The 25,973-nt window shown below is 39.5% G+C and overlaps 4 protein-coding genes and 1 long non-coding RNA gene across 7 annotated transcripts; 1 reads left to right on the top strand and 4 right to left on the bottom strand.

Annotated features, from left to right (window-relative positions):
• The first annotated feature begins 1,566 nt into the window (after window positions 1-1,566).
• On the top strand, window positions 1,567-2,173 carry LOC128862368 (uncharacterized). Its single transcript, XR_008454478.1, has 2 exons — window positions 1,567-1,602; window positions 1,667-2,173. It is a non-coding gene; the product is annotated as an uncharacterized LOC128862368 (long non-coding RNA).
• Window positions 2,174-3,310: 1,137 nt separating this feature from the next.
• On the bottom strand, window positions 3,311-3,868 carry LOC128862475 (uncharacterized). Its single transcript, XM_054101130.1, has 2 exons — window positions 3,734-3,868; window positions 3,311-3,646 (listed from the first exon to the last, which is right to left on the bottom strand). Exons 1-2 carry the CDS (start codon window positions 3,857-3,859, stop codon window positions 3,539-3,541), a joined length of 234 nt encoding a protein of 77 aa, XP_053957105.1. The 5' UTR covers window positions 3,860-3,868; the 3' UTR covers window positions 3,311-3,538.
• LOC128862474 (uncharacterized) lies at window positions 3,867-5,498 on the bottom strand. 3 transcript variants are annotated; one of them, XM_054101127.1, is made up of 5 exons: window positions 5,124-5,498; window positions 4,618-4,745; window positions 4,357-4,536; window positions 4,201-4,287; window positions 3,867-4,118 (listed from the first exon to the last, which is right to left on the bottom strand). In XM_054101127.1, the coding sequence occupies exons 2-5, from the start codon at window positions 4,660-4,662 to the stop codon at window positions 4,065-4,067; spliced, it is 366 nt and encodes a 121-aa protein (XP_053957102.1). In that variant the 5' UTR covers window positions 4,663-4,745; window positions 5,124-5,498; the 3' UTR covers window positions 3,867-4,064. The 3 variants fall into 3 exon arrangements, with proteins under 3 accessions (XP_053957102.1, XP_053957103.1, XP_053957104.1); XM_054101128.1 differs by lacking the exon at window positions 5,124-5,498 and adding an exon at window positions 4,968-5,054; XM_054101129.1 differs by lacking the exon at window positions 5,124-5,498 and adding an exon at window positions 4,885-4,903.
• Window positions 5,499-17,735: 12,237 nt separating this feature from the next.
• On the bottom strand, window positions 17,736-19,693 carry LOC128862476 (ankyrin repeat domain-containing protein 54). Its single transcript, XM_054101131.1, has one exon. The coding sequence runs from the start codon at window positions 19,454-19,456 to the stop codon at window positions 18,485-18,487; it is 972 nt and encodes a 323-aa protein (XP_053957106.1). The 5' UTR covers window positions 19,457-19,693; the 3' UTR covers window positions 17,736-18,484.
• Window positions 19,694-22,023: 2,330 nt separating this feature from the next.
• LOC128862477 (protein wntless) lies at window positions 22,024-24,627 on the bottom strand. The gene is made up of 3 exons (XM_054101132.1): window positions 24,046-24,627; window positions 23,122-23,984; window positions 22,024-22,856 (listed from the first exon to the last, which is right to left on the bottom strand). The coding sequence occupies exons 1-3, from the start codon at window positions 24,486-24,488 to the stop codon at window positions 22,480-22,482; spliced, it is 1,683 nt and encodes a 560-aa protein (XP_053957107.1). The 5' UTR covers window positions 24,489-24,627; the 3' UTR covers window positions 22,024-22,479.
• Between the last annotated feature and the right edge of the window lie 1,346 nt (window positions 24,628-25,973).

A 25,973-nucleotide genomic window follows, 5' to 3' on the forward strand; every position in this document is an offset into this window, starting at 1 on the left:
ATTGAACTCAACTACTAAATGGCAGTTATAAACATAAACAATAACGTGGGCATGCGTATGAGGTATATTTTGAGCACACGCTTACGCACATACAATATGTGCATATATGATATAAGCAAAAGGTGGTCCATATAGTGGTTTCTTTTTAAAAATTAAAAATACTAACAAAAATCAACTTTTTTCGTAATATTATTAGTCTATTCGAAAGAGTGAAAATTTTCATTATTTATTGGGTAGGATTTCATTCATGTGGCTACCTTCGCAGTAGCGCATCCTGTTAACTCAGTTTTCCAAGACCTTGGTGACGGTTTCTGGCTTTATCGCACGAATGGCCTGCTTGCTATTTGCCTTACGGGCCTGAATTGTTAATGGATTGTTCGTATAGCATCGGCCCTCCACGGCACCCTACAAAATACCTAACAGCCAAGACGAGCAAAAGATCTATTGTGCCACGGGTTGTGTGACAAGACGTGACGCCATCCTGCTGAAACCAAAGATCGACCAAGTCCATATTCTCAATAATTTTATATACATATGTATATATATAATTGGCGCGTACACCCTTTGTGGGTGTTTGGCCGAGCTCCTCCTCCTATTTGTGGTGTGCGTCTTGATGTTGTTCCATAAATGGAGGGACCTACAGTTTTAAGCCGACTCCGAACGGCAGATATTTTTATGAGGAGCTTTTTCATGGCAGAAATACACTCGGAGGTTTGCCATTGCCTGCCGAGGGGCGACCGCTATTAGAAAAATGTTTTTCTTTTAATTTTGGTGTTTCACCGAGATTTGAACCTACGTTCTCTCTGTGAATTCCGAATGGTAGTCACGCACCAACCCATTCGGCTACGGCAGCCGCTCAATAATTTTACTTTTGATAATTTTGGGTATACTATATTAAGTTACGGTTTTCTTCATTACTAACATTCGCGCAACAAACGTAGGAGCGGAAAAAAAAAATGTAAATGGTTAAGAAACATGGTTTAATGGCTTATTACAAAATTGTAAATTAATGTTAAAATGTAAACTGTAATGTATGTAAAAATATTAAGAACCACGTCTATGATCCATATAACAGTATTTTTCACATTTTAAAAACATTTAATATATCAAAAATTGGTACATAGAGTGATCCCAAGAAATCATTATAGGAATCGTGAACATGTTGTATTTATTGCTCATACTATACTATACACCAACGCTCTCGATTTTGTTCGCACATTTCCAAACAGCTCCGCCGTATGAGCAACGAGTACCCGAACAGCTATTCGATGCCAATTACTCAAGAATTTTCAAGCGTCTACTCGAGTACATCAAGTTTTTTCGAATAATTTGAGCGATGTTTGTTTTGATTATTTTTTTACTTTTTTGTTAGTACTTTTTTTAAGTTTTTCAAATTATTCATGCACAGACTTACATTGGTGGAAATCTAAAGAAATTCGGACAAATAAAATTGACGATTTTTTTTCAACTGCAATTAAAGAGTTGGGCAGTACTGCAGAGATTTAAAGGGAATATTATTAATATTAATATTAATATTAATATATATAATATTATTTTTGTGTGATCAAAACAAGTTGTGAGTCACAGCGTTCCAAAATAAAGGTAAAAAAAGAGAAAATTCGATACATTCTTCAGTACGACTTTATTCTATTTATGAACTCCACAGTACAAAATGCAACAGCAAAACTGTAATTCCAACGATTCTGATCTGGTGATATGAATGTTAATGAGTCACGCTTTTGTAGGCTTATTGATTGCCAATCACTTAGTCACTCGCTCAGGAACTGAAGATTAGTCCGAAAACTAGTTGGAATCATTTTCAAAAGGCTAGTCTCAAGACGAAGCTCAATGCAGGGGTGTCACACAAATCCATGGAAAATAATCTTCTGGGCGATTTTTTCTGAAGCTTTAAATCTTGATCGTTTGGGCAGATCGCCAAGCCTAGATTAACATCCAGAAATGTTATTCTGTATGTTTGGTGAGACTGGAAAGAAATCACGCAGTACACTACTCGTATGAGTAGTTTCCATTGGTTCAAAACACAATTTAGACCTCTATTGTCAACAATTGGTTCGTTGAGGCAGGCGATCGACGAGAAAGAGCCAGAATTGAAGAATAAATATATATGTATAAAGAGATGGCCCAGAAACAAAAAAATTTACGAAATGAAGTATTTTTGGTTGTTTAATTTTTAAATTTTAGCGGTTTTCAAGGCCCCTATAAAAATACTTAATTTTTTCTAAAACATTATAAGGTATTATTTAGGTGTTTAGTGTAGTGTGGGATGCCCTCACATGTTGGATCGTTTTATTCGATTAACGGATTCTCCAGATATTAGACATTTTTGTGATATAGCTCTTTTGCTTTAATCGAAAACTGTTATTTGGCATATTTCTCGAGAACAAAAAAAAAGTATGTGGAATTTCAGACTCAGCATCCGATTTTACTTATCATTAATTAATTATAAACCTGTGTTATTTGTTGATTTAAGGTTTGTAACTATTTTTTAGCTTCCATTTGGAAGCTGTGCGACGCCTCTATGACTTTAATCCCATGTGTTCTAAACCACTGCTTCGCTGTTGTAATATTCTAACCATGCTCTGCCTAGAGGTCAGCTATCAATAAACTCAGGTAACGTGCTTGTTACAATACCCAAATCGTAATTTTTGTTCTCAAACTAAAAAGCATTCTGGATCTCCGTACACAGATAATAGAGCGCAGTGTCCGTAGGCGTTCCATCCCTGTATGCATGTTGGTTTATGTTGATTTTAATGGAGGCCTGATGTTCGTAGATTGATGTCATTGTCTTTTGCGTTGCTCTCAATGCAAAGGAGGTAAGACTAAGCGTTCCCCCGACAGTCGGTTCTACGTTACTGGAAAGACCCGGATTTATATTCGGTCAAGGACTGTCACTCCAGCAGTATTTTCCGTACATTTATGGGGAATGTTTATGCTGCTACAACAACAAAAACATACTAATCGGTCTGAAAGACTTTGTCAGTTGCCATTTTTTCCTAATTTTGGTATGAAAACCATCTTTTCTACTCTGTTAAGATATAAGTTAGTGAGAGATTATCTCACATTACTCCAATAAGATATTTTAGAAGTAATTCGCTGCCATGCTGTAGCTCCACCGAAGAAACTCTTTCCAGTAATAGGGATTATTTCGAAGAGCCCTCATGGCTCAATACCTCTCCACCCAGAAGCTCAGGTAACACTCATGCTACCCTTGGTCCGTGGCCAAGTCCCGCTCTTTTAACGTTATTTATAATATTCCGTTATTTCAAAATATAGTAAATTAAAAACTGCGTTCAAAATAGGTATAATATATATTTAAGTTTCACTGCGTATTTAAAAACTATAAAATTTTGTATACAATTAAGAATATGCAAAAAAGAGATATCCAAAACAATAGTTACCCACGAAACTACATAGATTTTACAACTTTTTTAGTTTTAATGAATATTTACAATATATTTTAGTAATTAACAATAGTTGTCCCTCTTGAGCAACTAAGAATTTTAAACGTCTTATATTTTTATGTGGAACTACCAAGTGCACTTGTTAAATTCAATATACTCATCAAAGCTCCGACAAGTATTTTTTCCGAAGCATATAGTATGCCGCCTACTGTTGCTGTTATTGGCTGAAAATGCAAAAGTGAATTATCGACCATTTTTTACTGGTATTTGCAATGAAGAGGCACTAAGTTCGAAATTGCACAAATACGTACACCGAGCAGATATAATGTAACTAAGATTACGCGCTGCAGAATCACGATCACAATGGACAATCCCGTTAACATTCCCAGCAATGTTATTAAGGTCAACACCTCAACTAAGCGCACAGCAACCGACATTTTAACCTTTTTGAAACCTAAAATTTATGTGCGTTGCTATTTATAGCTTTTTCCGTTAATTTTACAATTTTTAAGCGTCTTTGTTTGTAGATTTTTTGAATTTTCCTTTCATTATTTTTAATATATTTCCCTCACAGCAACTTTGATCTTGCTAAACTTTGAGATTTCCGCTTCATTCTTTGTCGAAAAGCTTTTGAGTAGAATTTCATTTATCGAAAATGTTAAATGCAAATTCAAGAAGTTTGGCCAATATCATTACCTAGAATATAAAATAACGAAAACATTGGTACATACATATATATATGCATATATGCACAAAATTATAAAGCTAAAATACTTACCAATGTGTCTGCAATGATACTAAATGATTTCATCATAATGGTTGTTATTTCTTCGGGATCATAAAATTGGAGTATTCGGAATACAACCTTGAAGAGCAGAATGAAATATTACATTTAGCTTTCATTTCCAAATACAGGCATGTGTGTATTACTTACAATAGCGGAAGCTATAATAAATAATGGCCAAATAACAGCCATTACTAAGCGTACTGCCCATATTATTGTATACCACGTAATGAGGAATAATCCTATGTAGGCAATGAGGGTACCGTAATCGTTAGGCAAATTCATGTTCTTCGTAAACCATTCATATAGTACACAATGCAGCGGTAAGTCCTGTAATTAATTTAATTAATAGAATATGTATTTACTCATTGTTCAAGAAATATGGTAGTGATTTGAATTTAATTTACTCACCGTCCAATTGCCTGCTTCAGTTGGTTGGAAAGGGGAATATGGCATTTTTTAAGAATTTTGAAGAATTAAAATTTTAAATGAAAGCTGTCATTCAATATTTCTGGGCTAAACTGTTTCCTGTAGATTTTCTGAAAGAAATCAAATAAAAGTTTTACATAAGCATTCACAATACGCCTTGTTATCAATATTGCTGGTTGAATTAATTTTGTAGCAAAGCCTTAAATAAGATTTAACTTTATACACATGAGCTTTGAATATTGTTTATACAATTGTATTTAAGATGATTTTGTAAACTTTAACCGCAAAATTTTTATACTATCAGAAATAGTATATTATGAATTAGCTTGTACCTTAAGCTATTCATATATATGATCGCAAAACAATGCAATACGTGTCCGAAGTCAATTGGGCGATTGCTTAGTTAATAAAAACACATTTTAGCAATCTATATATTGTCTTTCATCGATGCAATTGTATACTCGCATGTACTTCATGTATATACTTACATATGTATTTTGATGCCGGTAGTTATTGTTGTATTCGTGGTTTTAGTATGTTTTGCTTCATGTATGTACATTTGAAGTTTCCTTATTTTTATTTCTGAAAATATTTTTGAAGACTGAGGCAGAATGAAAAAAAATGATGTTTATTTGGCAAGTCTGGGTACATAATCATCGTACAGATCCAATTTTGTACAATTTACGTGATTTAATTATTATTAATTAATTATTTATTATTCATAAATCATGTTCTGTGTACGGAAAACGAATGCCATTGCTACCTGGCGAACTTTGTATTATTACATTATAATAAGTATTGCTTATTGGCACTATTTATTTATTTTATGATGTCAAAGAATGTCAGAGAGAACTATAAACAAACTATGGGGAACATTCTGTTGGTGTTTGTTTTGACATTCCAGTTTTGACAGTTGTCAAAATAAGTGATAAGAAGCTGCCCAACTGTTAAAATTTGCAAGCAATTTAAATAAACGGTTTTGAATAAAACCAATGAAGCATTTTTGAATTTTTTAGTATGTATGAAAATACTGCGGCCGCCGTAGCCGAATAAGTTGATGCGTAACTGCCATTCGGAATTTGGAATACGTAGATTTGAATCTCCGTGAAACTCCAAAATAAAGAAAAAGTTTTTTCTAATATCCGTCGCCCTTCAGCAGGCAAGGGCAAACCACTGGCTGTATTTATGTCATGAAAAAGCTCCTCATAAAAAAATATCTGCCTTTTGCGGTCACCTTAAAACTGTAATTGCCTCCATTTGTGGAACAATATCAAGACGCACCCCACTAATAGGTTGAGCTCTGCCAAACACCCAAAAAGGGTGTAAGCGCCAATTATCTATAAATATATATAAACATGCTTCATATAAATATATATATATATGAAAATTCTAAATTATTAATATATAGAATTTAAATTAAAATAAATCTAAAATGCTTCTTACAATTATTTTATAGCACGAATGTACATATTCATTACTTTTACTCATTTGTTTCAGCACATATGTATAGAAATTATTTTTCTCCTGTCCTGTTGAGGGTGAAGATTAGGTTGAGAGGCGAACTGTGCCTCTTATTGCTGATTATCGCTTAAATTAATATTCTCCAGTCCTGTTGAGGGTGAAGATTAGGTTGAGAGGCGAACTGTGCCTCTTATTGCTGATTATCGCTTAAATTAATATTCTCCAGTCCTGTTGAGGGTGAAGATTAGGTTGAGAGGCGAACTGTGCCTCTTATTGCTGGCTTCGGGCTCAGACAATAAAACAAATTATTTAACGGCCAAGTGCCGGAGTGGATATTTATTTAAGCGACTTATTGGAAGAGCGCTGTATACCAAACTGATTTCTTAATACATAGAATATTTCACTTAAGCTAAGCCAAAACTCGCATCACGCCACAATGTCATGGTCGGCAAGCCGACTCAGCAAAATCTTTGGCGATAACGGAAACTCTTGCAGCAAAACAAAAGTGTCCGGTTACCGTCGCTGACCATTGCAGCTATAGCGCGCTGATACAACTTATGTAAATGTGTGTGTGTGTGTGTGTGGTATATTTATTGCTAAAAATAGTTCTAGTACTGCATTTCAATCGACGTTCAAATTTACAAACAATTAAATGTCGCAATTGCGAGGGCTGTTTCTTAACTTATGAAGCACGCGGTAGCAAGGGTTGATTATAAACTTATGAAATATCCTATATTAAGTGTTATTTGTTAACTACTCCCCCTTCAAGTATAAGGCCGTCCTCGGCCGACCCAATCCCGGCGACGACTTCTCGTATACGATACACTAGACAGGGCTAGTGTACTGGGGCGGCAGCCCTTGGTCGGGAAAAACCCGAGTCATTCCGGTAACGTAGAACCGGCTGCCATGGGAATGATAAATAGCATAACGTGGCGACCTATGCTATCGCTTGCATCAGACCACTTGCCCATTATCGTCTCGATTGAGAGACCTGCCGACTTCGTTTCCGCGAACCACCGGTCCTATTTTAACTTTAAAAAAGCTAATTGGGCCGGCTTCACGGAATTCACCGAGGACACCTTCGCCGCTCTTCCCATCCCCTCTGATGTGCGCGTTGGCGAACGCGCATTCCGCAAGGTGCTCACAGCTGCTGCGGCTCGCTTCATCCCAGCTGGATGCTATAAGGGCATCCGTCCTCATTTCCCAGCAGAAGCAGCCAGTTTAGCAAACGAGCGTGACCACCTACGCCAGGCCGATCCCGGGGATCCCCGCATAAGGGATCTCAATTTGGAGATCCGGCAACTGGTAAACCAACACAAGCGGACTAAATGGGTTGAGCACCTGAAGACTTGTAACCTCACGTCCGGAGTGAGTAAGCTCTGGTCCACCGTTAGGTCCCTGTCGAACCCGACGAAACACAACGACAAGGTGGCTATCACTTTCAACGGTTGTACTTCGTCGGACCCGAAGAGATGCGCGAGCTACTTTAGCCGGCTGTTTACACTGCATCCTCCGGGCGACAGAACCAAACGTCGTGTTACCAGAAGGCTGCACAAACTGACGAACGACAGTGCGCCACTTACTTTCTCCGGTGATGAGGTTCAGGGGGCCATCAACAAGTCGAAATCATCGAAAGCCATTGGCCCTGACGGACTGAACGCGCTGATGCTGAAGCATCTGGGACCCCTGGGAGTAGGATACCTCACAAGGGTATTCAATTTGTCTCTGGCCACTCTCATCATCCCTGACAAGTGGAAAGCAGGGAGAGGGGTCCCACTATTGAAACCTGGGAAACCCGCCAATCAAGAGGAGTCTTATCGGCCGATAACTCTCCTTTCCCCAGTAGTGAAGACACTTGAAGCCCTCCTACTCCCACTCTACACGACACACCTGGCCCCAGCCCCACATCAGCACGGATTCCGACGAGTGCACAGCACCACCACGGCACTCACCGCCATAAACGCCCAGATAAATCGCGGGCTTAACCAAAACCGCCCCTGCGAGAGGACTGTCCTAGTAGCGTTGGACCTAAAGAAGGCTTTCGATACAGTCAGCCATTCCACGCTACTAGATGATATTTATCAGTCGACACTCCCGCCAGGGCTGAAGAGGTGGTCCGCGAACTACCTGAGCGGTCGGCACTCGTCAGTGATTTTTCGAGATCAAATGTCAAAGCAGAGGAAGATTAAGCAAGGCGTACCGCAGGATGGTGTCCTTTCACCCTTGCTTTTTAACTTCTACATCTCGAAGCTCCCCCAACCACCAGCGGGAGTTTCCCTGATCTCATACGCTGACGATTGCACGATAATGGCGTCGGGCAATGGCATCGATGGCCTGTGTTCCAAAGTGAACAACTACCTCACCGACCTTTCTCGCTTTTTCACTGCGAGGAATCTCCAACTTTCCCCCACCAAGTCCACGGCGACCCTTTTCACCACCTGGACAAAGGAGGTCAAGCTGTCCCTTAAGGTAAAAGTCGACGACACACCAATACCGACTGTGAATAACCCCAAAATTTTGGGTGTAACCTTTGACAGCTTGCTCTCCTTCTCTGCGCATACAACCGCAATTGCCACTTAAGTCCAAAATCGCAACAAGGTCCTCAAATCGCTGGCCGGCAGCACTTGGGGCAAAGACAAAGAACTGTTGCTTTCGACATTTAAGGCAATTGGCCGGCCGGTTCTAAACTATGCTGCGCCTGTCTGGTCGCCTGGTACTAGTGATTCGCAGTGGACAAAGCTTCAGACATGTCAGAATACCGCCATTCGGACAGCGACCGGGTGCCTCCTGATGTCACCTATACAACACCTTCACAACGAGGCACAAATGCTCCCAGTCGCGGAGCACAACAAATTGCTCAGCAAGCAGTTCCTGCTGGGGTGTTACCGCAGGTTTCACCCCTGCAGACACCTGCTTGAGCCTGAGCCGCCTCCCAGGCACGTCAGGAGACACCTCTTAGACTACGCTGACGAAATCCAGGACAAAACTGACCGAAACCTACTGGACCGGACAGTATTCAGACAGTCAATAAACGACATTCACCGGGAGACCGTTACCACCTTCATGAACTCCCGTACTGTGAATGCCGTAATCGGAGTCCAACCACCACCTATTGCAGATGAAGAGCTCCAGCTTCCCCGTGAGACTCGTGTAACATTGGCACAATTACGTTCTGGATATTGTAGCAGGTTAAACTCCTACTTATCCAGAATTGACCCCGACATACCAAACACATGTCCGGCATGTGAAGGTACCCCGCACGACACTAACCACCTCTTCACATGCCCCCTTAATCAGACTCATCTAACCCCCCTCTCCCTCTGGACCCATCCCGTCGAAACAGCATGTTTCCTGGGCCTACCCCTAGATGAGCTAGACGAAGACGACCGATGATATACCTACACTGACAGGGCTAACTATGCTGTTAAAACAACAACAACGACTTCTCGTAACTGCTTTGCAGACTTCTTTGCACCGATGATTCGACAAAGAGTGAGGCCAATGCAGATTAAAGCACAGCATATGGCTGCAATGATGAATGCCACACGATAAGCTTGATCAGTTCCGGCGCTTTTCTCGAATTGCTGTATCACCTCCAGATTACGTTCATTCAAACGATGAAGGTAAGGGAGGCTGAGGACATCTTGGGTGGCAGTGATGTTCAACAAGGGAGAATTGGCAATACCCGGGACTCTATTGCGTACGTTGTTGTGATTGTAAAACAGAGTCCCGTTAATTGCGACTCGGTCTCCGAACGTGATGAGATGCGTGCCTTGTACCTGGATCTCAGTGCCGTTGTCCACCTGAATCCTTGCGGACCCGTCGTTGAGGATGATAATTCCGTCATCTACATGGGTGATTATTTCCAGGTTGCTCGGCTGGATCTCGCAGTGTGCCGTGCCACCTGCATGGAGCTCTTTGGCACATGAACTTTCCAAAGCCAGACGACAAAATGTGGCTCCAGGTGAAGCGGCGCAACTCTGCAGTGTGTGGGTTTCTCCATCCCATTCGGCTATGACGTTGTCAAACAATCGCACTATGAAGTTCTTGTGGACGACAGGATAAATCGTGATCTTTCTGCAAGCTCTTTTAATCTTGGGGAATTTATTATTATTATTATTTATTTGTTATCTATAATTAAAATTACAAAATAACTTTTAGCACAAGCTACCAAGGCTATCGGCTTAGTCATATGGTTATAATACTTATTTCTAAAGGTTTAAATTAAGTGAAACATTTCAATATCTTTAAGAAAGTTAACAATTTGTCTTATATTAGATTCTGAGGGGGTTATAATACTTATTTCTAAAGGTTTATACTTATTTCTAAAGGTGTATGGTGTTAATGGATTGAAGAACTTTTACGGACGCAACGGGCATAAGATCTCCTATGGGAGTGTTGGTGGGTTCCTCTAGCCAAATTGATTTCAAATCTGAGAGGTCCAAAATGTTTGGGCTAACAATGTTAGCCTTTGCAAGAGTAATAGCAAGCACCAAATTTTGCAACTCCATCATTAGCATTCTGTTTCTAGACAGTAGTGTTTCAAATAAATGGCTAGTGTCAACTAGTGAGTTTTTGGCTATCTTGAGAATTCTGTTGACAGTGATTGTTAACTGGTTAAGCTGGTCCTGAACTCTAGTGTTTATTTCCATTTGTCTATTATTGGCATTTATTAACAATTTTTTTGTTTTTCTTTTTAAGGCCCACCACCAAGAAAGTTTTATAAAAACTATGCCAAGTGGCTAAAAGTAAGTTGAACAACTATATCTAACTTATACGAGTTTGCCTAGTGGCTTAAAAAAAAAGGTGTAAAAAAAAAAAACAAGGGAGTCACCTTAGGTTGTCCTTGTGGACCACCCTCCCTCTAATGAGGACCTCGGTCCCCAGGTCTGCTTTAACGGCCCTCTCATCACATAAAGGTGTGAGTTTGTTTCCGAGTCGTCGGTTGGACTTGACCAAAACTTTGTCACCAACGTCGAAGACCCTATTCTGCCGATTTGCGTTCTCCCTAGCTCTGAGCATCGTCTGAGCGTTTCTGATCTTTTCTTGTATTTTTTCTTGTGGCTCATCTGGGTGCGCCTGAACCACATCAACTGGTCTCTGGTCGATGACCGAATGGATCGACTTATTGTACTCAGTTGTAGCCAGTAAAATGACTTAACTAGATTGTCCTTGCCGGGTTTATAGAAGATACGTGCATTAGACTCGTCAATGCGCGCTTTCCACCTTTTGATCTTCGCATTTGGATTGGATTCCGTAACTGCAAAGGTCAAGGGTTGATGGTCAGTGAAGATATTAATGTCTTTCACCCCATACAAATAGTGCCTTAACTTGGCAAGTGACCTTTGAATTTGAACCTTTATATTCCTGGACTTATGCTTACTGACTGTTCCATTTTCACCCTTCAAAATATTGGAGATGGGTCTTGCTATTACGGCTAAGTCCCTAATGAAACATCTGTAATAACTTGCGAGGCCTAGAAATGATCTGACCTCGAACAGTGTTTTAGGTTCTGGATACTCCTGTATTGCCTTAACCTCTTCAGGATCCGTCGTGGCGCCAGTGCTGGTGACTATGAAACCAAGAAAGTTCACGCTTTTCTTAAAAAATCGTGACTTTTCGACGGAGACCCTCATGTTTGCTTTGTGTAAGCTTTTTAGGACCCAATCCACGTGTTTAATGTAGGAGTCCTCATCTTCTGAAAAGATGATTACGTCATCGACATAAACATAGCAAAATTTGCCAATCTGCTCTCGCAGTATGTCGTCGATGGTTCTTTGGAAGATGTTTGCCTCATTCTTTAATCCAAAGGGGAGCCTTTTGAACTCGTATTTCCCCCCGTTTACAGAGAAAGAGGTTTTTTCTAATGTTGAGAAGAATTTGGCTCTCCCCAAATTCCCCAATATCATTGATATATTTGGCATAGGGTATTTGTCAGGCACGGTTCTTTCGTTAAGTTTACGAAAGTCCATTACCAACCTCATTTTCCTATTGCCCGCTTCATCAGTGCCCTTCTTGTCTACTACCCATATTGGGTTATTGTAGGGAGAGACTGACTTTTGAATTATATCATTTTTTAGACAAGTCCGGCAGAATAAAAAAGGTTGCCTTTAACCCAATTTGTGTCTCGCCGTGAATGAAATGAATTTTGAAGGGGGACTCTACAGAGTGGACGCCTTTTAACCCTTCATGTGGCCGAATGAAATTCTTGGCCGCGCCCGTGTCTATGAGGAATCGCATGTGAGTCCCTGCTATTCTTCGTCTGATGACGGGTAGCAGGGATTTACTCCTAAAAAATTGAGGGCATCAGAGTCATCTTCTTCTATTCGATGTATTGGGATAGATTCCAAAAATGGTTGTTCCCGTTCTACGTCATTATACCGAATTGTAGGAGAATTAAGACGATCTAACGTTTGCAAGTTGTTCGCGAACAAATCGTTTCGCTAAACCATTCTCTGAGCTTCGCCATGTTTAACCCCTAATGCAATAATCTTATAATGATAACAGCCTGGTAATGACGAGAACTGCCATTATGTGGTCTGAAGATCTCGTAAGCGGCTAATGCTGCCTGCCTCCAAGATACATAAGCTTCCTGTACTCCTGCAAACTCAGGTAAACATTTGACGGCATCTAGCGGCTCGTCACAGCGAATGTCGTTTCTAATTCCTATAGCAGCATATGCTACTACTTGTGGGGCGGCAACGTTTGCTGCTGCTATTTGTTGAGCCAACTCATTAATTCTTTGAGTCAATGATCGTTCCCTCTGCTCGTTTGTAGCGGCCTGTTCAGCTAAAGCATTGCTGACAGCCGGCCTTATTATTTCCCTAAGCTTAACATGCGCAGGCCAGTGGCCGCGAAAAGGAAAACGGGCCGTCAAAAGATGGATCGAATTACGTCGTAGCTCTGAACCACGAGAACTGTATGTATTGCTATAGCACAATTTTAGACACATAGAAAGTAGCACAAAGTAATTTTATTAACGATCTGGATGATAAATTGTTTCAACTAAAATTCTCAAAGCAGTCACTTTCACGTGTTTCAGAAACCTGGTTCTGATTATTGTTATTAATTATGATCTGTTGCAATATAAAATACTCACAAGTACTAACTAATTCTTATAAAAAATTAAAACTTTTGTATTTGAAGAAAAATTTTGGCTAGAGTATCCACTTACATGATTCAACTAACACAAAAAAAATTTCTTTATAAGGTTGGTCACTCACAGCTCCCGCGCTGCTGTCTTAACTGCTGTTGGTTGTTGCAGCTCCTGTGCTGCTGTTTTAGTTGTTATTGGTTGTGGAGACCGCCCCACGTTGGGCGCCAATTATTTTTCTCCTGTCCTGTTGAGGGTGAAGATTAGGTTGAGAGGCGAACTGTGCCTCTTATTGCTGATTATCGCTTAAATTAATATTCTCCAGTCCTGTTGAGGGTGAAGATTAGGTTGAGAGGCGAACTGTGCCTCTTATTGCTGGCTTCGGGCTCAGACAATAAAACAAATTATTTAACGGCCAAGTGCCGGAGTGGATATTTATTTAAGCGACTTATTGGAAGAGCGCTGTATACCAAACTGATTTCTTAATACATAGAATATTTCACTTAAGCTAAGCCAAAACTCGCATCACGCCACAATGTCATGGTCGGCAAGCCGACTCAGCAAAATCTTTGGCGATAACGGAAACTCTTGCAGCAAAACAAAAGTGTCCGGTTACCGTCGCTGACCATTGCAGCTATAGCGCGCTGATACAACTTATGTAAATGTATGTGTGTGTGTGTGTGGTATATTTATTGCTAAAAATAGTTCTAGTACTGCATTTCAATCGACGTTCAAATTTACAAACAATTAAATGTCGCAATTGCGAGGGCTGTTTCTTAACTTATGAAGCACGCGATAGCGAGGGTTGATTATAAACTTATGAAATATCCTATATTAAGTGTTATTTGCTAACTTAGACAACTAGGCAAAAGCAATAATGAATAAATTCTTATCTGTGTGTACTCGTTTAAAATTTGTTAAAAATGAGGTTTTAGATCGATATTAGTGTCTTCACTTTATGCGACGCTATAAAAATAGCTTAAAGGCATGATGTACAGAAGCTGCATTTGGAGGTATTTTTATAATTCGTGCAAACAAGTAATTTCTCTTCCTCCTCTTTGTTTTGTTTATTTGTCTTATTTTACTTCAACTGCTGACGTCAACGGTTGTCAAAATTGCGAAAAATACATTACCGGTTTTCGGAAGGTATTATTCCTTAGTATTCTATACACCTTGGAGCTCACCTTATGTGAATTCGCCTTGGCGGTTTAGACAAGTTTAGAAAAAAAGTGCGGGACGTCTCTTTTTATGTAAATTTCTTTGTTTACATGGTTGTTAACAAATATAGAACGTTCCCATGACGATCAGTTCTACGCAACCGGAATGACCCGGATTTATATCCCGCCAAGGACTGTCACTTCAGCAGCATTCCTCGTATATACATGGGGATTGTTTATGCTGACACAACAACAACAACTAAAGATAGAAAACAAGATAGCGTCTTCCGAATTCACTGCTTAAGAATATACAAAAAAAAGAAGGTATTTTTCGAAGAGCCAAGGATGATAGAATACAAGGTTGCGTCTTCCGAATTCGTGTGTCGGCAGGGTCCATGAATAAAGGGGAATTACATGTTTGTGAAGACGAAGAGTAGGCGAAAATAATAGAAACTACCACACAAAAAGCATTCCTATTGCAGCAGGTTCTACGTTACCGGAATGACTCGGGTTTTCTCCGACCAAGGGGTGTCACCCAAGTAAACTAGCCCTGTCAAGCGAAACCTGCCTTACCATTCGTCTTTCGTCACTGGAGCAGGTCTAAGTATGTAGCAAGACTGCCCCAAATACTTATTTTCAGGACTGGCACTGAAGCCACTGAACCCCGGGACACGAAGTATACTTCTTCTGCGTATGCCATAAACGACTCCACTCTAACACAAAATCGGTTAGATACAATCCGTGCGACTGGTGGTTCATTCCCATGACAGTCGGTTCTATGTTACCGGAACTACTCGGGTTTTCCTCGACCAAGGGCTGCCGCTCCAGTAACTAGCACTGTCTAGTGAACCGTATATCATCCCCCCTCTTTCGTCACAGGAGCAATTATAGGAAGCAATCTTGCTCCAAATACTTTTCCTCAGGGCTGGTATTGAATCCAACCCTGGGCCAGAGGGACAGCACCCGTGAATGGACAACTGACTACGTTCCTCCCTGCTGCTGAGCTCTGCACCCACAACCCCGCCTGTGGCTCGGCCGCTAATCTCTATCAGGCCGCAACAGCGGAATGCACAGCAGGCCAAACGTAGATAACCACACGCGTCCCTCACGACTCGAGTTACAACAGTCACACCGAGAAGCTTCAAGATTCTGCAAATCAGCTGTAACGCACGTACGAGCAAAATAAATGAGATCGTCGACTTTATGAGCCGACACGGAATCCCAATAGCTGCGGTCCATGAAACCAAGCTGAACGCTAGCTATTCCCTGATAACCAGGGACGGCTATAACGTGCACAGGCAAGATCGCGAGAGAAACAGTGGTGGTGGCCTAGTGTTTATAGTCTACTATACAGTGCAGTATCGTCTTATTGATGAAGGCATCGTCCGCAGGGGCTCTTTAGAACGTCAAGGAATAGCTGTCCGGTCAAGTGATACCGAGCTCAAAATATTCTACATATATGCCCGGCGGGATATCACCCTGTCAAAATACTGCTATCCATGCAGACACGTAAACCCCCCCTGCAACACCTTCACGACGACGCTTTCATGCTCCCGGTTAAAGAGCATAGGAAAACGTTCAGCAAGCAATTATTCCTGGGTTGTTACCTTAGAAATCACCCCTGCAGACATTCGATGGAGACTTAACCACCTCCCAGACGAGTCTGGAGACATCTCTTCAACTGCACTGACGAGATCCAGAATAAAACACAACTGCAACTACTGGACCGGACAGTATATAGATAGACGCTAAACTCCCAACCGCCGAATGCCGTTATCGGAGGCCAACCACCACCAAAGACGAAGAGCATTCTGAAGTTGCAGCTTGACCTCATTTGTCCAGGTGGTAAAAAGGTAAATCTACGGCGACCCTTTTTACCACCTGGACAAAGGAGGTCAAGCTGCAACTTCAGGTGCACGTCGATGATACCTCAATACCGACCAATCGCCGACGGTAAATAATCCAAGAATATTGGGAGTTACCTTTGACAGCTTGCTCTCCGCATACAACCGCTATTGCAACGAGAGTACAGAATCGCAACAAGGTCCTCAAATCGCTGGCCGGCAGCACTTGGGGCAAAGACAAAGAAATGTTGCTGTCGACTTTCAAAGCAATAGGCCGACCGGTTCTTAACTGTGCTGCGCCTGTCTGGTCGCCTGGAATCAGTGATACGCAGTGGACGAAGCTCCAGACCTGTCAAAATACTGCTATCAGGACTGCGACAGGATGTCTCCTGATGTCCCCAATCCAACACCTGCACGACGAGGCTCACATGCTCCCTGTAAAGGAGCACAACAAAATGCTCGGCAAGCAGTTTCTGCTAGGGTGTTACCGCAGGCCTCACCCATGCAGACACCTGCTTGTGCCTGAGCCACCTCCCAGGCACATCAGGAGAAACCTCCTTAACTACGTGGACGAGATCCAGGACAAAACTGACAGACCACTCCAGGATCAGATAGTGTACAGACAGGCCATAAACGACATTCATCGGGAGACCCTTACCACCTTCTTAAGCTCCCGACCACCGAATGCCGTTATCGGAGTCCAACCACCACCTATTGCAGACGAAGAGCTCCAGCTTCCCCGATAGTTCCGCGCAACCTTGGCACAATTACGTTCTGGATACTGTAGCAGGTTAAACTCCTACCTCTCCCGAATCGACCACAATATACTAAACATATGTCCGGCATGTGAAGACACCCCACACGACACTAACCACCTTTTCACATGCCCCATCAAACCCACTCATCTAACACCTCTCTCCCTCTGGACCCAACCCGTCGAAACAGCTAGTTTCCTGGGCCTACCGTTAGATGAGCTAGACGAAGACGACCGGTGATTACACTACACTGACAGGGCGAAGATACTACAACAACAACAACAACAACAACAATGCCTTTCAACCTAACATCCCTCTACCTTTTGACCCAACCTGTTGAAAAAGCACGTTTCTTGTGCCAACCGTTATATGAGTTAGACGATGGCGGCCAGTAACTACACCGCATTGGCAGGCCCTACTGCACGGACACAACAACACTAACAAGGACAATTTTTTTCATAAACACATAAACAGTAACCAATAACGAATAGTGATGTCTGAACGCTACTTACATAGTATTTATTGATCAAACTCCCTGTTATTTATGTTCCATATTAACGGCTATGGAGATCATTAGTAAGCTCTTTTTAAGAAATGACAGCTTTAAATTTGTTTTTTTTTCTTTTAACGGCAAATGCCTTTATTTTCACACTCATTAAATTGAAATTACATACAGTTTAGTTATTTTATCAATGAAATTATTTATCATTTCGGTGTGGTAGTTTCTCTACTACATGTAGGTATACAGTTTACATTTTACATACATATTTGTATGTATATACTGAATGCATCTTATATATTTCGTGAATTCCGTACTTACGATGCCTCTCCGATTGATCTCTTTATAACTTTTACTTTGAATTTGTTTTGTTTCCTATATTTTTCTTTTATATTTCTGTTTTACTTTTATATATACTTTGTAAATTTAGCTTAATTTTAAACTTAAAATTTTCAAATACCATTGTAACGTGTTTTGCGTTATTTGTATAAGTTTGTTGTTATGTTCATATTGCGTATCCTTTTGTATCTCTTTTCTGTAACGTTTGCCATTTTAACAAACGTTTGAAACTTAAGCAACTAATTCAAAGTGAAAAAATGTGTATTTAACCAAAACATCTTTAAAAATTCGAAATATTTTTTAAAGAAAAAATTTAAATATACAGCCAAACGAAGCATTTAAAAAGCTTCGCAAATAAACGTAGATATTATTAGAACCCCGGACACAACACTTTATACTTTGACCTCAGCTGCGTCGAAGTATTCTATACCTAGCATGATGCAATACTATTAGTGCATAATTGTAAATTCAGTGAAAAACTAAAATCATTTGAAATTAACAATTACAGAGTGTTTTCAAATCGATTCGCTTAGTCAACTTGGTAAATAATATATTGTACTCGTTTGTTTACTGCATTTTCTGAATTATAAATGCATTACAAATTTATACAATGGGATTTTACCTTGCCACTTTAAGCGAGGATATAAAAAGGAAAACTGATTTTTTGTTATATCGAGCCATCATCACTTGTTGAACCGTATTTACTTATTGATGGACAAGCGTTCGACACTGGCAAGCAATTCATCCGCTGTCTGAGAAACGACTTGGTCTTGATCGTCGCTGGTGCTCAAATTCTGCAAACGTTGCTCCAGCGCAGACAAATCCTCAAGTTCACGTTGCTGTTTTACCATGTAGCGCAAAATGAGCGTTGTGAGCATACACATATCTTCTAAAATTTTGGCGCACTCGGGAGTGGGACGGTCATAGCGTGTGCGTAATAGCCGTAGTTTTGCTTCGGCTAATTCCAGAGGAGTTTTACCACTGCGATCAAACATATGCACACTTGCACCGCCCTGCAGAAGTACACGTACAACTACGTTAAAATTATTAGAGCTGGCCGAAATAACAGCAAGATGCAGTGGTGTATTGCCCAGAGAGTCCACAACATTTGGATTAGCGCCGAACTTCAGCAGCTGTTGGACGATTTGTATGTAGCCACGGCATGAGGCCAAATGTAGTGGGCTACGTTTGTACTCATCAGCCGCATTCGGATCCGCACCTGACTCTAATATGCGCGTTAATAACTCAATGTTGCAGGTGGCAGCAGCGGTGCGCAGCTTGCGACCATTTGACTCGGCTAAAATATTGTTATAGTTCGAACGTAAACGTTGCTTGCTACGCGTACGAAGACGCATTTTAAATTGGGAAAGATGGCTTCCTGACGGCAGGTTGCTCGGATGAAGTAAGTAATCCGAATTGAGGGGCAGTGGCGGCAAGTGTGGTAGCGCAAAATGTTCCCCACGATTCAGTTGGAATGCATTCGGACTGAAATTGGGCCACTCATGTGTGTTAGGCGAGGACGTTGGGGTAGGCGGCATTATGGCCGGTGGAGGTGTAATATCAATGATTTTACTTATGCCAGTTCCAATACCCACTGATAATCCAATACCGAGACCGCTGACTCCATCATTGCTATCATTACTTGTCTCTACGCCGGAATCATTCGCGGCCATTGCGTTTGTGTGTACCTTGCGCCGTGCGCCTTATGATATAAATAATGCTTTTTACGCTTTTGACTGTATGTTGTATTAAGCTTATATATTAATTTTTTAAATATGTCGATATTTTCGTAAATTCTCGGAGTATTTATCACGTTTTCTTAAATAAACAATATTTTTTCACACATCGGAAAATTTTTGTTTTGTGTATTTTGTGTTTTTTTCCTCTTCTTCGCCTATTTTCAATAACATCAGACTAATGCTGTCACATTTCATAGCTGCCAGCCTGTTAAGTTTGTTATGCTTTTAAAATTTACGGATCATTCTGCGATTTTATGGCCAGAACACGTTTAGTTCGTTAGAATTGTTTTTTTTTTTTGCCTTCTTAAAACTACTTTGAAAAACAACAAAATTTGTTTACTTTTCATATCAGAAAGATGTTGAACAATTTCTTGCATGTCTTATGTATACATACACCCATACACAGTTTTTAAATACCCATGTATGTTGTATAATGCCGATTGGCATAAATTTGGTAAATATATGGTATATACGAATATATGGGTTGGGGAAAAAGAAATGTCGTATTTTGTTGAGCGCGACATTTAGACATATCTTGCGTTGTTTTTATTGCATCTGGTCACACTAAACGGCGATTTGAAGATGACAATCTGGACTACAAGTGTCTCCTTGACAGTATTCTGATCGTACGTTTCAGTCTTAAGTTATAGCGCGTCAAAGATGGAGTCAAGGTGGATTTAATAAGGTGACAGCATTCACCCAGCTGAATTTTTCGCCGTAGGTATGGCTTACGTCAAAATGATATGCTTTGTTTGTATGTATTGGTATGTTTACATTCGTATGTTTACATTTGCTTGCTGATTTTGACATGATGCTTGCACCAAACGCAACAACAAATACATGTAGGGTTTTACTTATATGTGTTTGCTGTCACCTGTAATAAATTCGCCTTGGATGGAGTCCACCAAGCAAGAAATTCGTCATATTTTACGTTTTTACTACCTTAGAGGTGAAAATGCAACGAAACCCCCAGTAAACTAGCCCTAGCCAGAATTGGTCAATAGGAATGGTGTTGTGTTCCACCAAAACAACGCTCGTGCTCACACATTTTTGATGACCCGCCAGAAGCTACGGGAGCTCGGATGGGATGTCCTATCGCACCCACCATATAGTCCCGACTTGGCAGCAAATGGCTATCATCTCTTCCGGTCCATGCAAAACGCCCTTGGTGATACCAAGTTGGCCTCAAAAGAGGCTTGCGAAAACTGGTTGTCTGAGTTTTTTGCAAATAAGGAGGGGGGGTTTTATAAAGGGGGGATAATGAAGTTGCCTTCTAAATGGCAACAAGTTTGCGAACAAAACGGGGCATATTTGACTTGAATCGGATAACTCTAAGAACGTTAAATAAAGCGTCAAATTTTGATCACAAATACGACATTTCTTTTTCCCCAACCAATATTTCAGTGGCCGCAAGCTATAACCGCTTCGGTAAAACCCCAAAATGAGATTCGATAGAATTTTTTATGTGAATTACAACGGCACTAAAAGTCGCATACGCTGATTAAAAATAAAATGGATAAATCGAATGTCAAAGAAAATAATGTCGAATTCAAAATCAATTAATATCTCATAAACTACTTGACCGTTTACAAAACCACGGATCATTGGAAAGGCATTTAAAATATTATGTGAGTTTTCGTGAAAATACAGTTTTTAGAAAAAACGAAACGAAACAGTGTCCTTTAGAAAATTTAATGTACATATCATATAATTTCATTAAAACCCACGTTCCACACATGCCACATTACTACTTTTAAATTTTCTTTCGACAGCAAAATGGTGCGTGTTTTTTAATTGCTGCGCCGAGTAGTGTACTACGGTTGTACTCCTTAGTCGCATTCGGATCCGCACGTGATTCTAATATGCGCGTAAATAACTCAATGTTGCAGGTGACAGGCGCGGCGCGCAGTTTCCGACCATTTGACTCGACTAAAATATTGTTTTGGATCGAATGTGAAAGTCGGTTTTACTTGATCGAGAGGACCAAGATTTGCATCCGGCCAAGGATAGTCACAGCGACATTTTTTGCACTGGCTTCACAAAGTAAAAAGCTTTCAATGGAACCGATTAGATACGTTCCAAAGTAAACAGCAACATTCATTGACACACACTGCTGACCGATTTCTTACCATATGTCATTTTTACTATCAGTCACTTTCTGAATGCATCTTATTCGGCACTTGTCGATCAAAAAAATGGGTTTGTGAATGAAAGAAAACGTTTCTTGTCATCTAAAATACCGTCTGACAGGCCTAAATTAAATCGGTTTCGTCATTCATTTTATAATTATTATTCTTAAAAAGTCCTCTCACTTTGGTACTTTTGCAACATAAAGTATGGGATATTTATAGTAAAATTACCAATAATTCTTTACATTGAATTCAAAATTCAAAGTTGGCGATTTTCTATAATGCCAGAATTTATTTTAATTTAAAATATGCGTACGTACATTTTATAAAAGTTGAAATTACATGTATACACTACACTAATAATAAAAACACTAATTATTAAGTTAAGTGAAGGGGCAAATAATGTTCCTTTTTACCTAATAAATATGTATATTCAAAGATCTTCAAACATAATACTGTTAATATTTAGTTCTTATTATAATGAACATTTGTGCGTCTAATACTAACATTAAGAACGGAGTAAAATTATGTAAAATAATATCGACGCTTGCTTTGAGATTATAATTTCTGTACGGCAAGATAAATATATGTATAAAATAATTTAAGACATTAAATTGTCAATGCATCTTTAAGTTGTGGCTTATTTTATATAAAATGGAGTTTGATGAGTAAATATATTATTAATATTCGCTTAATGTTCACAATATTTAAGTACATATGTTTTGTATATACAAAGATATACCAATTTGAATTACCATTTCTTAGCCAGGTTTCAGTCTATTTTAAACGCTGCTAATAACAGCTTTTTATTAAAATATATGCTTCCTTTTAATCGAATGCTACCTTCCTAGTGAACGAAGTAAGCGATGAAATTTCACTAGGATTTGAATCAGAGGGTAAATGGCTAAATTCAATTTCTTCACTCGCGGCCGCAGCAACAATGTTTTCATTCGACTGTGTAGTTTCATCAGAGTTATTTGATGGCCATTGCTTGTGGCTTGGAGCATAGAGGATAAGTAGTGCAAAAATGTAAATATTCCACATTCCATAAACACCGGTCAGGAAAGCCGATGTTAATTGTATTTCCATATCCTCGTCCCATTTCCATTGGCCTTCTGCTACTTGCCCCATAATGAAGCCAGCCACTGTCAAACCGGCACAAAGTAGGGTTGCTAGCATCAGAAATTTGAATCTATATATAAGACCTAAAGATATAACGATACAATTAGGTTTTTTCTTTCATAACATAAAAACAAATTAAAATGGATATAATAATGGTTGTTATATCTAATAATTATACTTTTAATCAACTGCCCTTGAATAGATTTTTAAAATATGGCCATAAATTATTTAATAGAAACCGCTAAGTCGATTTAAATATTTGCCAGTAGTCTACAGGTATATTCTAATATAATATCTCAATTCCGAATTGGCGCCAAATATTGAATATGTGTTTAAAAAAAAACTTACCCTCATAATGTAATCGACGCGCATTAGACATAGATGGTAGTGAAGTTCGTTTTGCGCCAATATTCCTGAAAACTTTCCAAACCATGTAGCACAGAAAAAGGAAATAAATAGCTGCAGAAATTGCAGCCAAAATTATGAAACTCATTGCCACTCTAGCGCCCAAAGGAGTGGTCCAAATGGAAAAGAAGGGATTTCGCATCTGTACACCACGCTCACAGATGTCAAAAATAAAAAGTGACAAACAGCCAACTACTACCGCGGACAAATGCTTCCAGTAGCGCGAACGTATTGTTGATTTATATGGCGATTCCTGAATTAACATATGTTCCCCAGCAAACACCAGCCAGAATGAGAGCAACATTGCGTAAAACACTCCTTGGCGGATGTCACTCAGTAGTAACATATATGGCATTTCTATGTATAAAGAAAGATACTCCAGAGGGAAATTTAAAAATGTTAATGCGCCGCCAAGGTAGATAAGCATATATTCTAGTAGAGCCGGCGAACGTTGGAGGATGTGCACGCGACGCCAAAACCAAATCATTATAGCGACCACAAAGGGGAAAAGTACAGTTTTGAGTGACAGCCACACTTTTGTAAACCCACCATTCTGATGTATGACCGTTAGCGTTAAGTCGTGCATATGACCCATATTGATATTCATTTTCATATCAGTATCAATTGGAAAACGTAAATTAAGCAAATAGAAATCATGATGCAAATCACCCAATTCAAATAGTGGCACCATGTCACAAGAAAACAGCGATTCCTCCTGGCTCGCTGTTTTCAGGCTGCAATCAAGATAACGTTTCTCTAAGGAATGTGCGTAAAGTTTCCAATCATTTTTCTTGTCACCTTTATTTCTGAAAAAAAAAATATACACATTTTAAATATGCTAATATTTACATATATTTTCCCACTGACCTGTAAGCTAAACGAGCATCAACAATTAATTGTAGATCTTTTGGCGGTTCAACCAGTGACACATCCGAGTCATACGCAATATCCACTTGCAACACGCCAATTAAATTTTGCTGCCACCGCGAATAATCTAATTCTTCTCCACGCGGCAAAGGCATTTGAAATATATACACTATCTCATTGGCCATTTTGGTGACGTGCCGCTCGATATCTTCTTGTGAGACCGCTGCACATTTTCCTTCCCCACGTAAGTGCAGCCAGAAGGTTGTGTCATTTTGACGTCTTGGTGTGTCCTTACATACCATACCTAATATTACCTGGTGCCCGGCTGGTAGCGGCGCCATAAAACCACCCAAAAGGAAACATACTACTTGACTTAATAGTAAGAGAGTAACTAATATGGACAATTTCCGTCCACTGAGATTCTCGAGTATAGTACCCGACATATTTCGTGAATGTTAACACTAAATCTTTTTACGAAATGCAATTAATTAATTTAATTGGTATAAGAACACGAAAATTGTTACACTGTAATGGAAAAAGTAAGCATTGCCACCATTTTGCCACCATTGCTGCCATAAATAACGACTGCGCAAGAAGAAGCAAATCAGGTAGTGTTGCCAGAATTTTTTAGCACATCATACCCATATTGGGTCGTATTTATTTCCCAAAAAATCCCCGTTGCTAAGAAGTATTAAACAAAAAGAGGTTGTCTGTAAAGTCGGTTTCTGACGATAGTTTAACGTGACAACGTCATAAGAAAAAATGGTTGCAATTTTCAAAACAAAACTTTAATTTTATTTGTTTGATATGTAGATATTTTGTATGGATATTTTATTTATTATTATAGAGGAGGAGGTAAATGGAATCGCAATGGAATAAGACAAGTTACATTTACACAAACGTGAAAAATTACGAAACATTTATCAAATTCATGAAAGATATGTTCACTTTCGATTGTGCATCAGACGTTAATAAGTCAACAACACTAAGAGACAAAGTTATCGATTTGCCTTTTTCAAGACACTTTACACTCGAAACACTCCCTTTCTCAACAGAGAAATGGTGAATTTATATACAAATGCTCATCTACATACATATATGCTCACTCAAGTAGGACAGAACCAGATGTCGAACGTTGCCGAACGCGGGGGCCGATTGTGCTCTTTGTCGTTCGTTCCGCGCTCTCGCTTACAGTTCAAGCACATTAGCTTACATTTGCTTGCGTACAGAATAGATTCGTACATTTGATATGTCCATATTATTTGTATGCATCTTTACATATAGATTTGTTCTTTTTGAAAATTGCGCGAAATTGTATATGCATATGCATGTTTATATACATATATTAGTATACAACATATCTTATAAGGTATGTGGTAAATATTACCATACAATTTTTTCTTCATATATAATAAAAAAATTAATAATAATAACATTAAAACAACAGGTATTACAGTCTAATCTTGGTAATTCGGACACTTGATAATTCGGACAGCGCGGTAATCCGGACACCAAAACGTTTTCTATTGAAGTCTCTGTAATCCGGACACCACGTATTCATGTACCTCTAAAATTCGGACACTTCTTTATTTTCCAGTGAATATGATGAAATAAAAAGGAATTCCGTTATTTTTTATTTCATTTTATAAAGGGGACTCCCCTGCTAACTACTTTGCGTCAATAGTGCGTTTAAGTGCTCGTCAGCCTCCTAGTTCATATTCATAAGCATATTTGCGTAACGTGTAGTTCAGTAGCTAATTTCAAACATTAACTCCATAATTTCTTTAACTGTGGACTGTATAAATTTAACTATGGCACCAGCAGCTAAGAAAAAACATACGTTTTTAACGATAGACCAGAAAAAAGAAGTTCTTAAAAAACTAAGTGAAGGACAGTCAATTCGACAGCTAGCTGCGCAATACAATGTA

Source organism: Anastrepha ludens, chromosome 4, assembly GCF_028408465.1.
Source record: "Anastrepha ludens isolate Willacy chromosome 4, idAnaLude1.1, whole genome shotgun sequence".
Taxonomy (NCBI): Eukaryota; Metazoa; Arthropoda; class Insecta; order Diptera; family Tephritidae; genus Anastrepha; species Anastrepha ludens.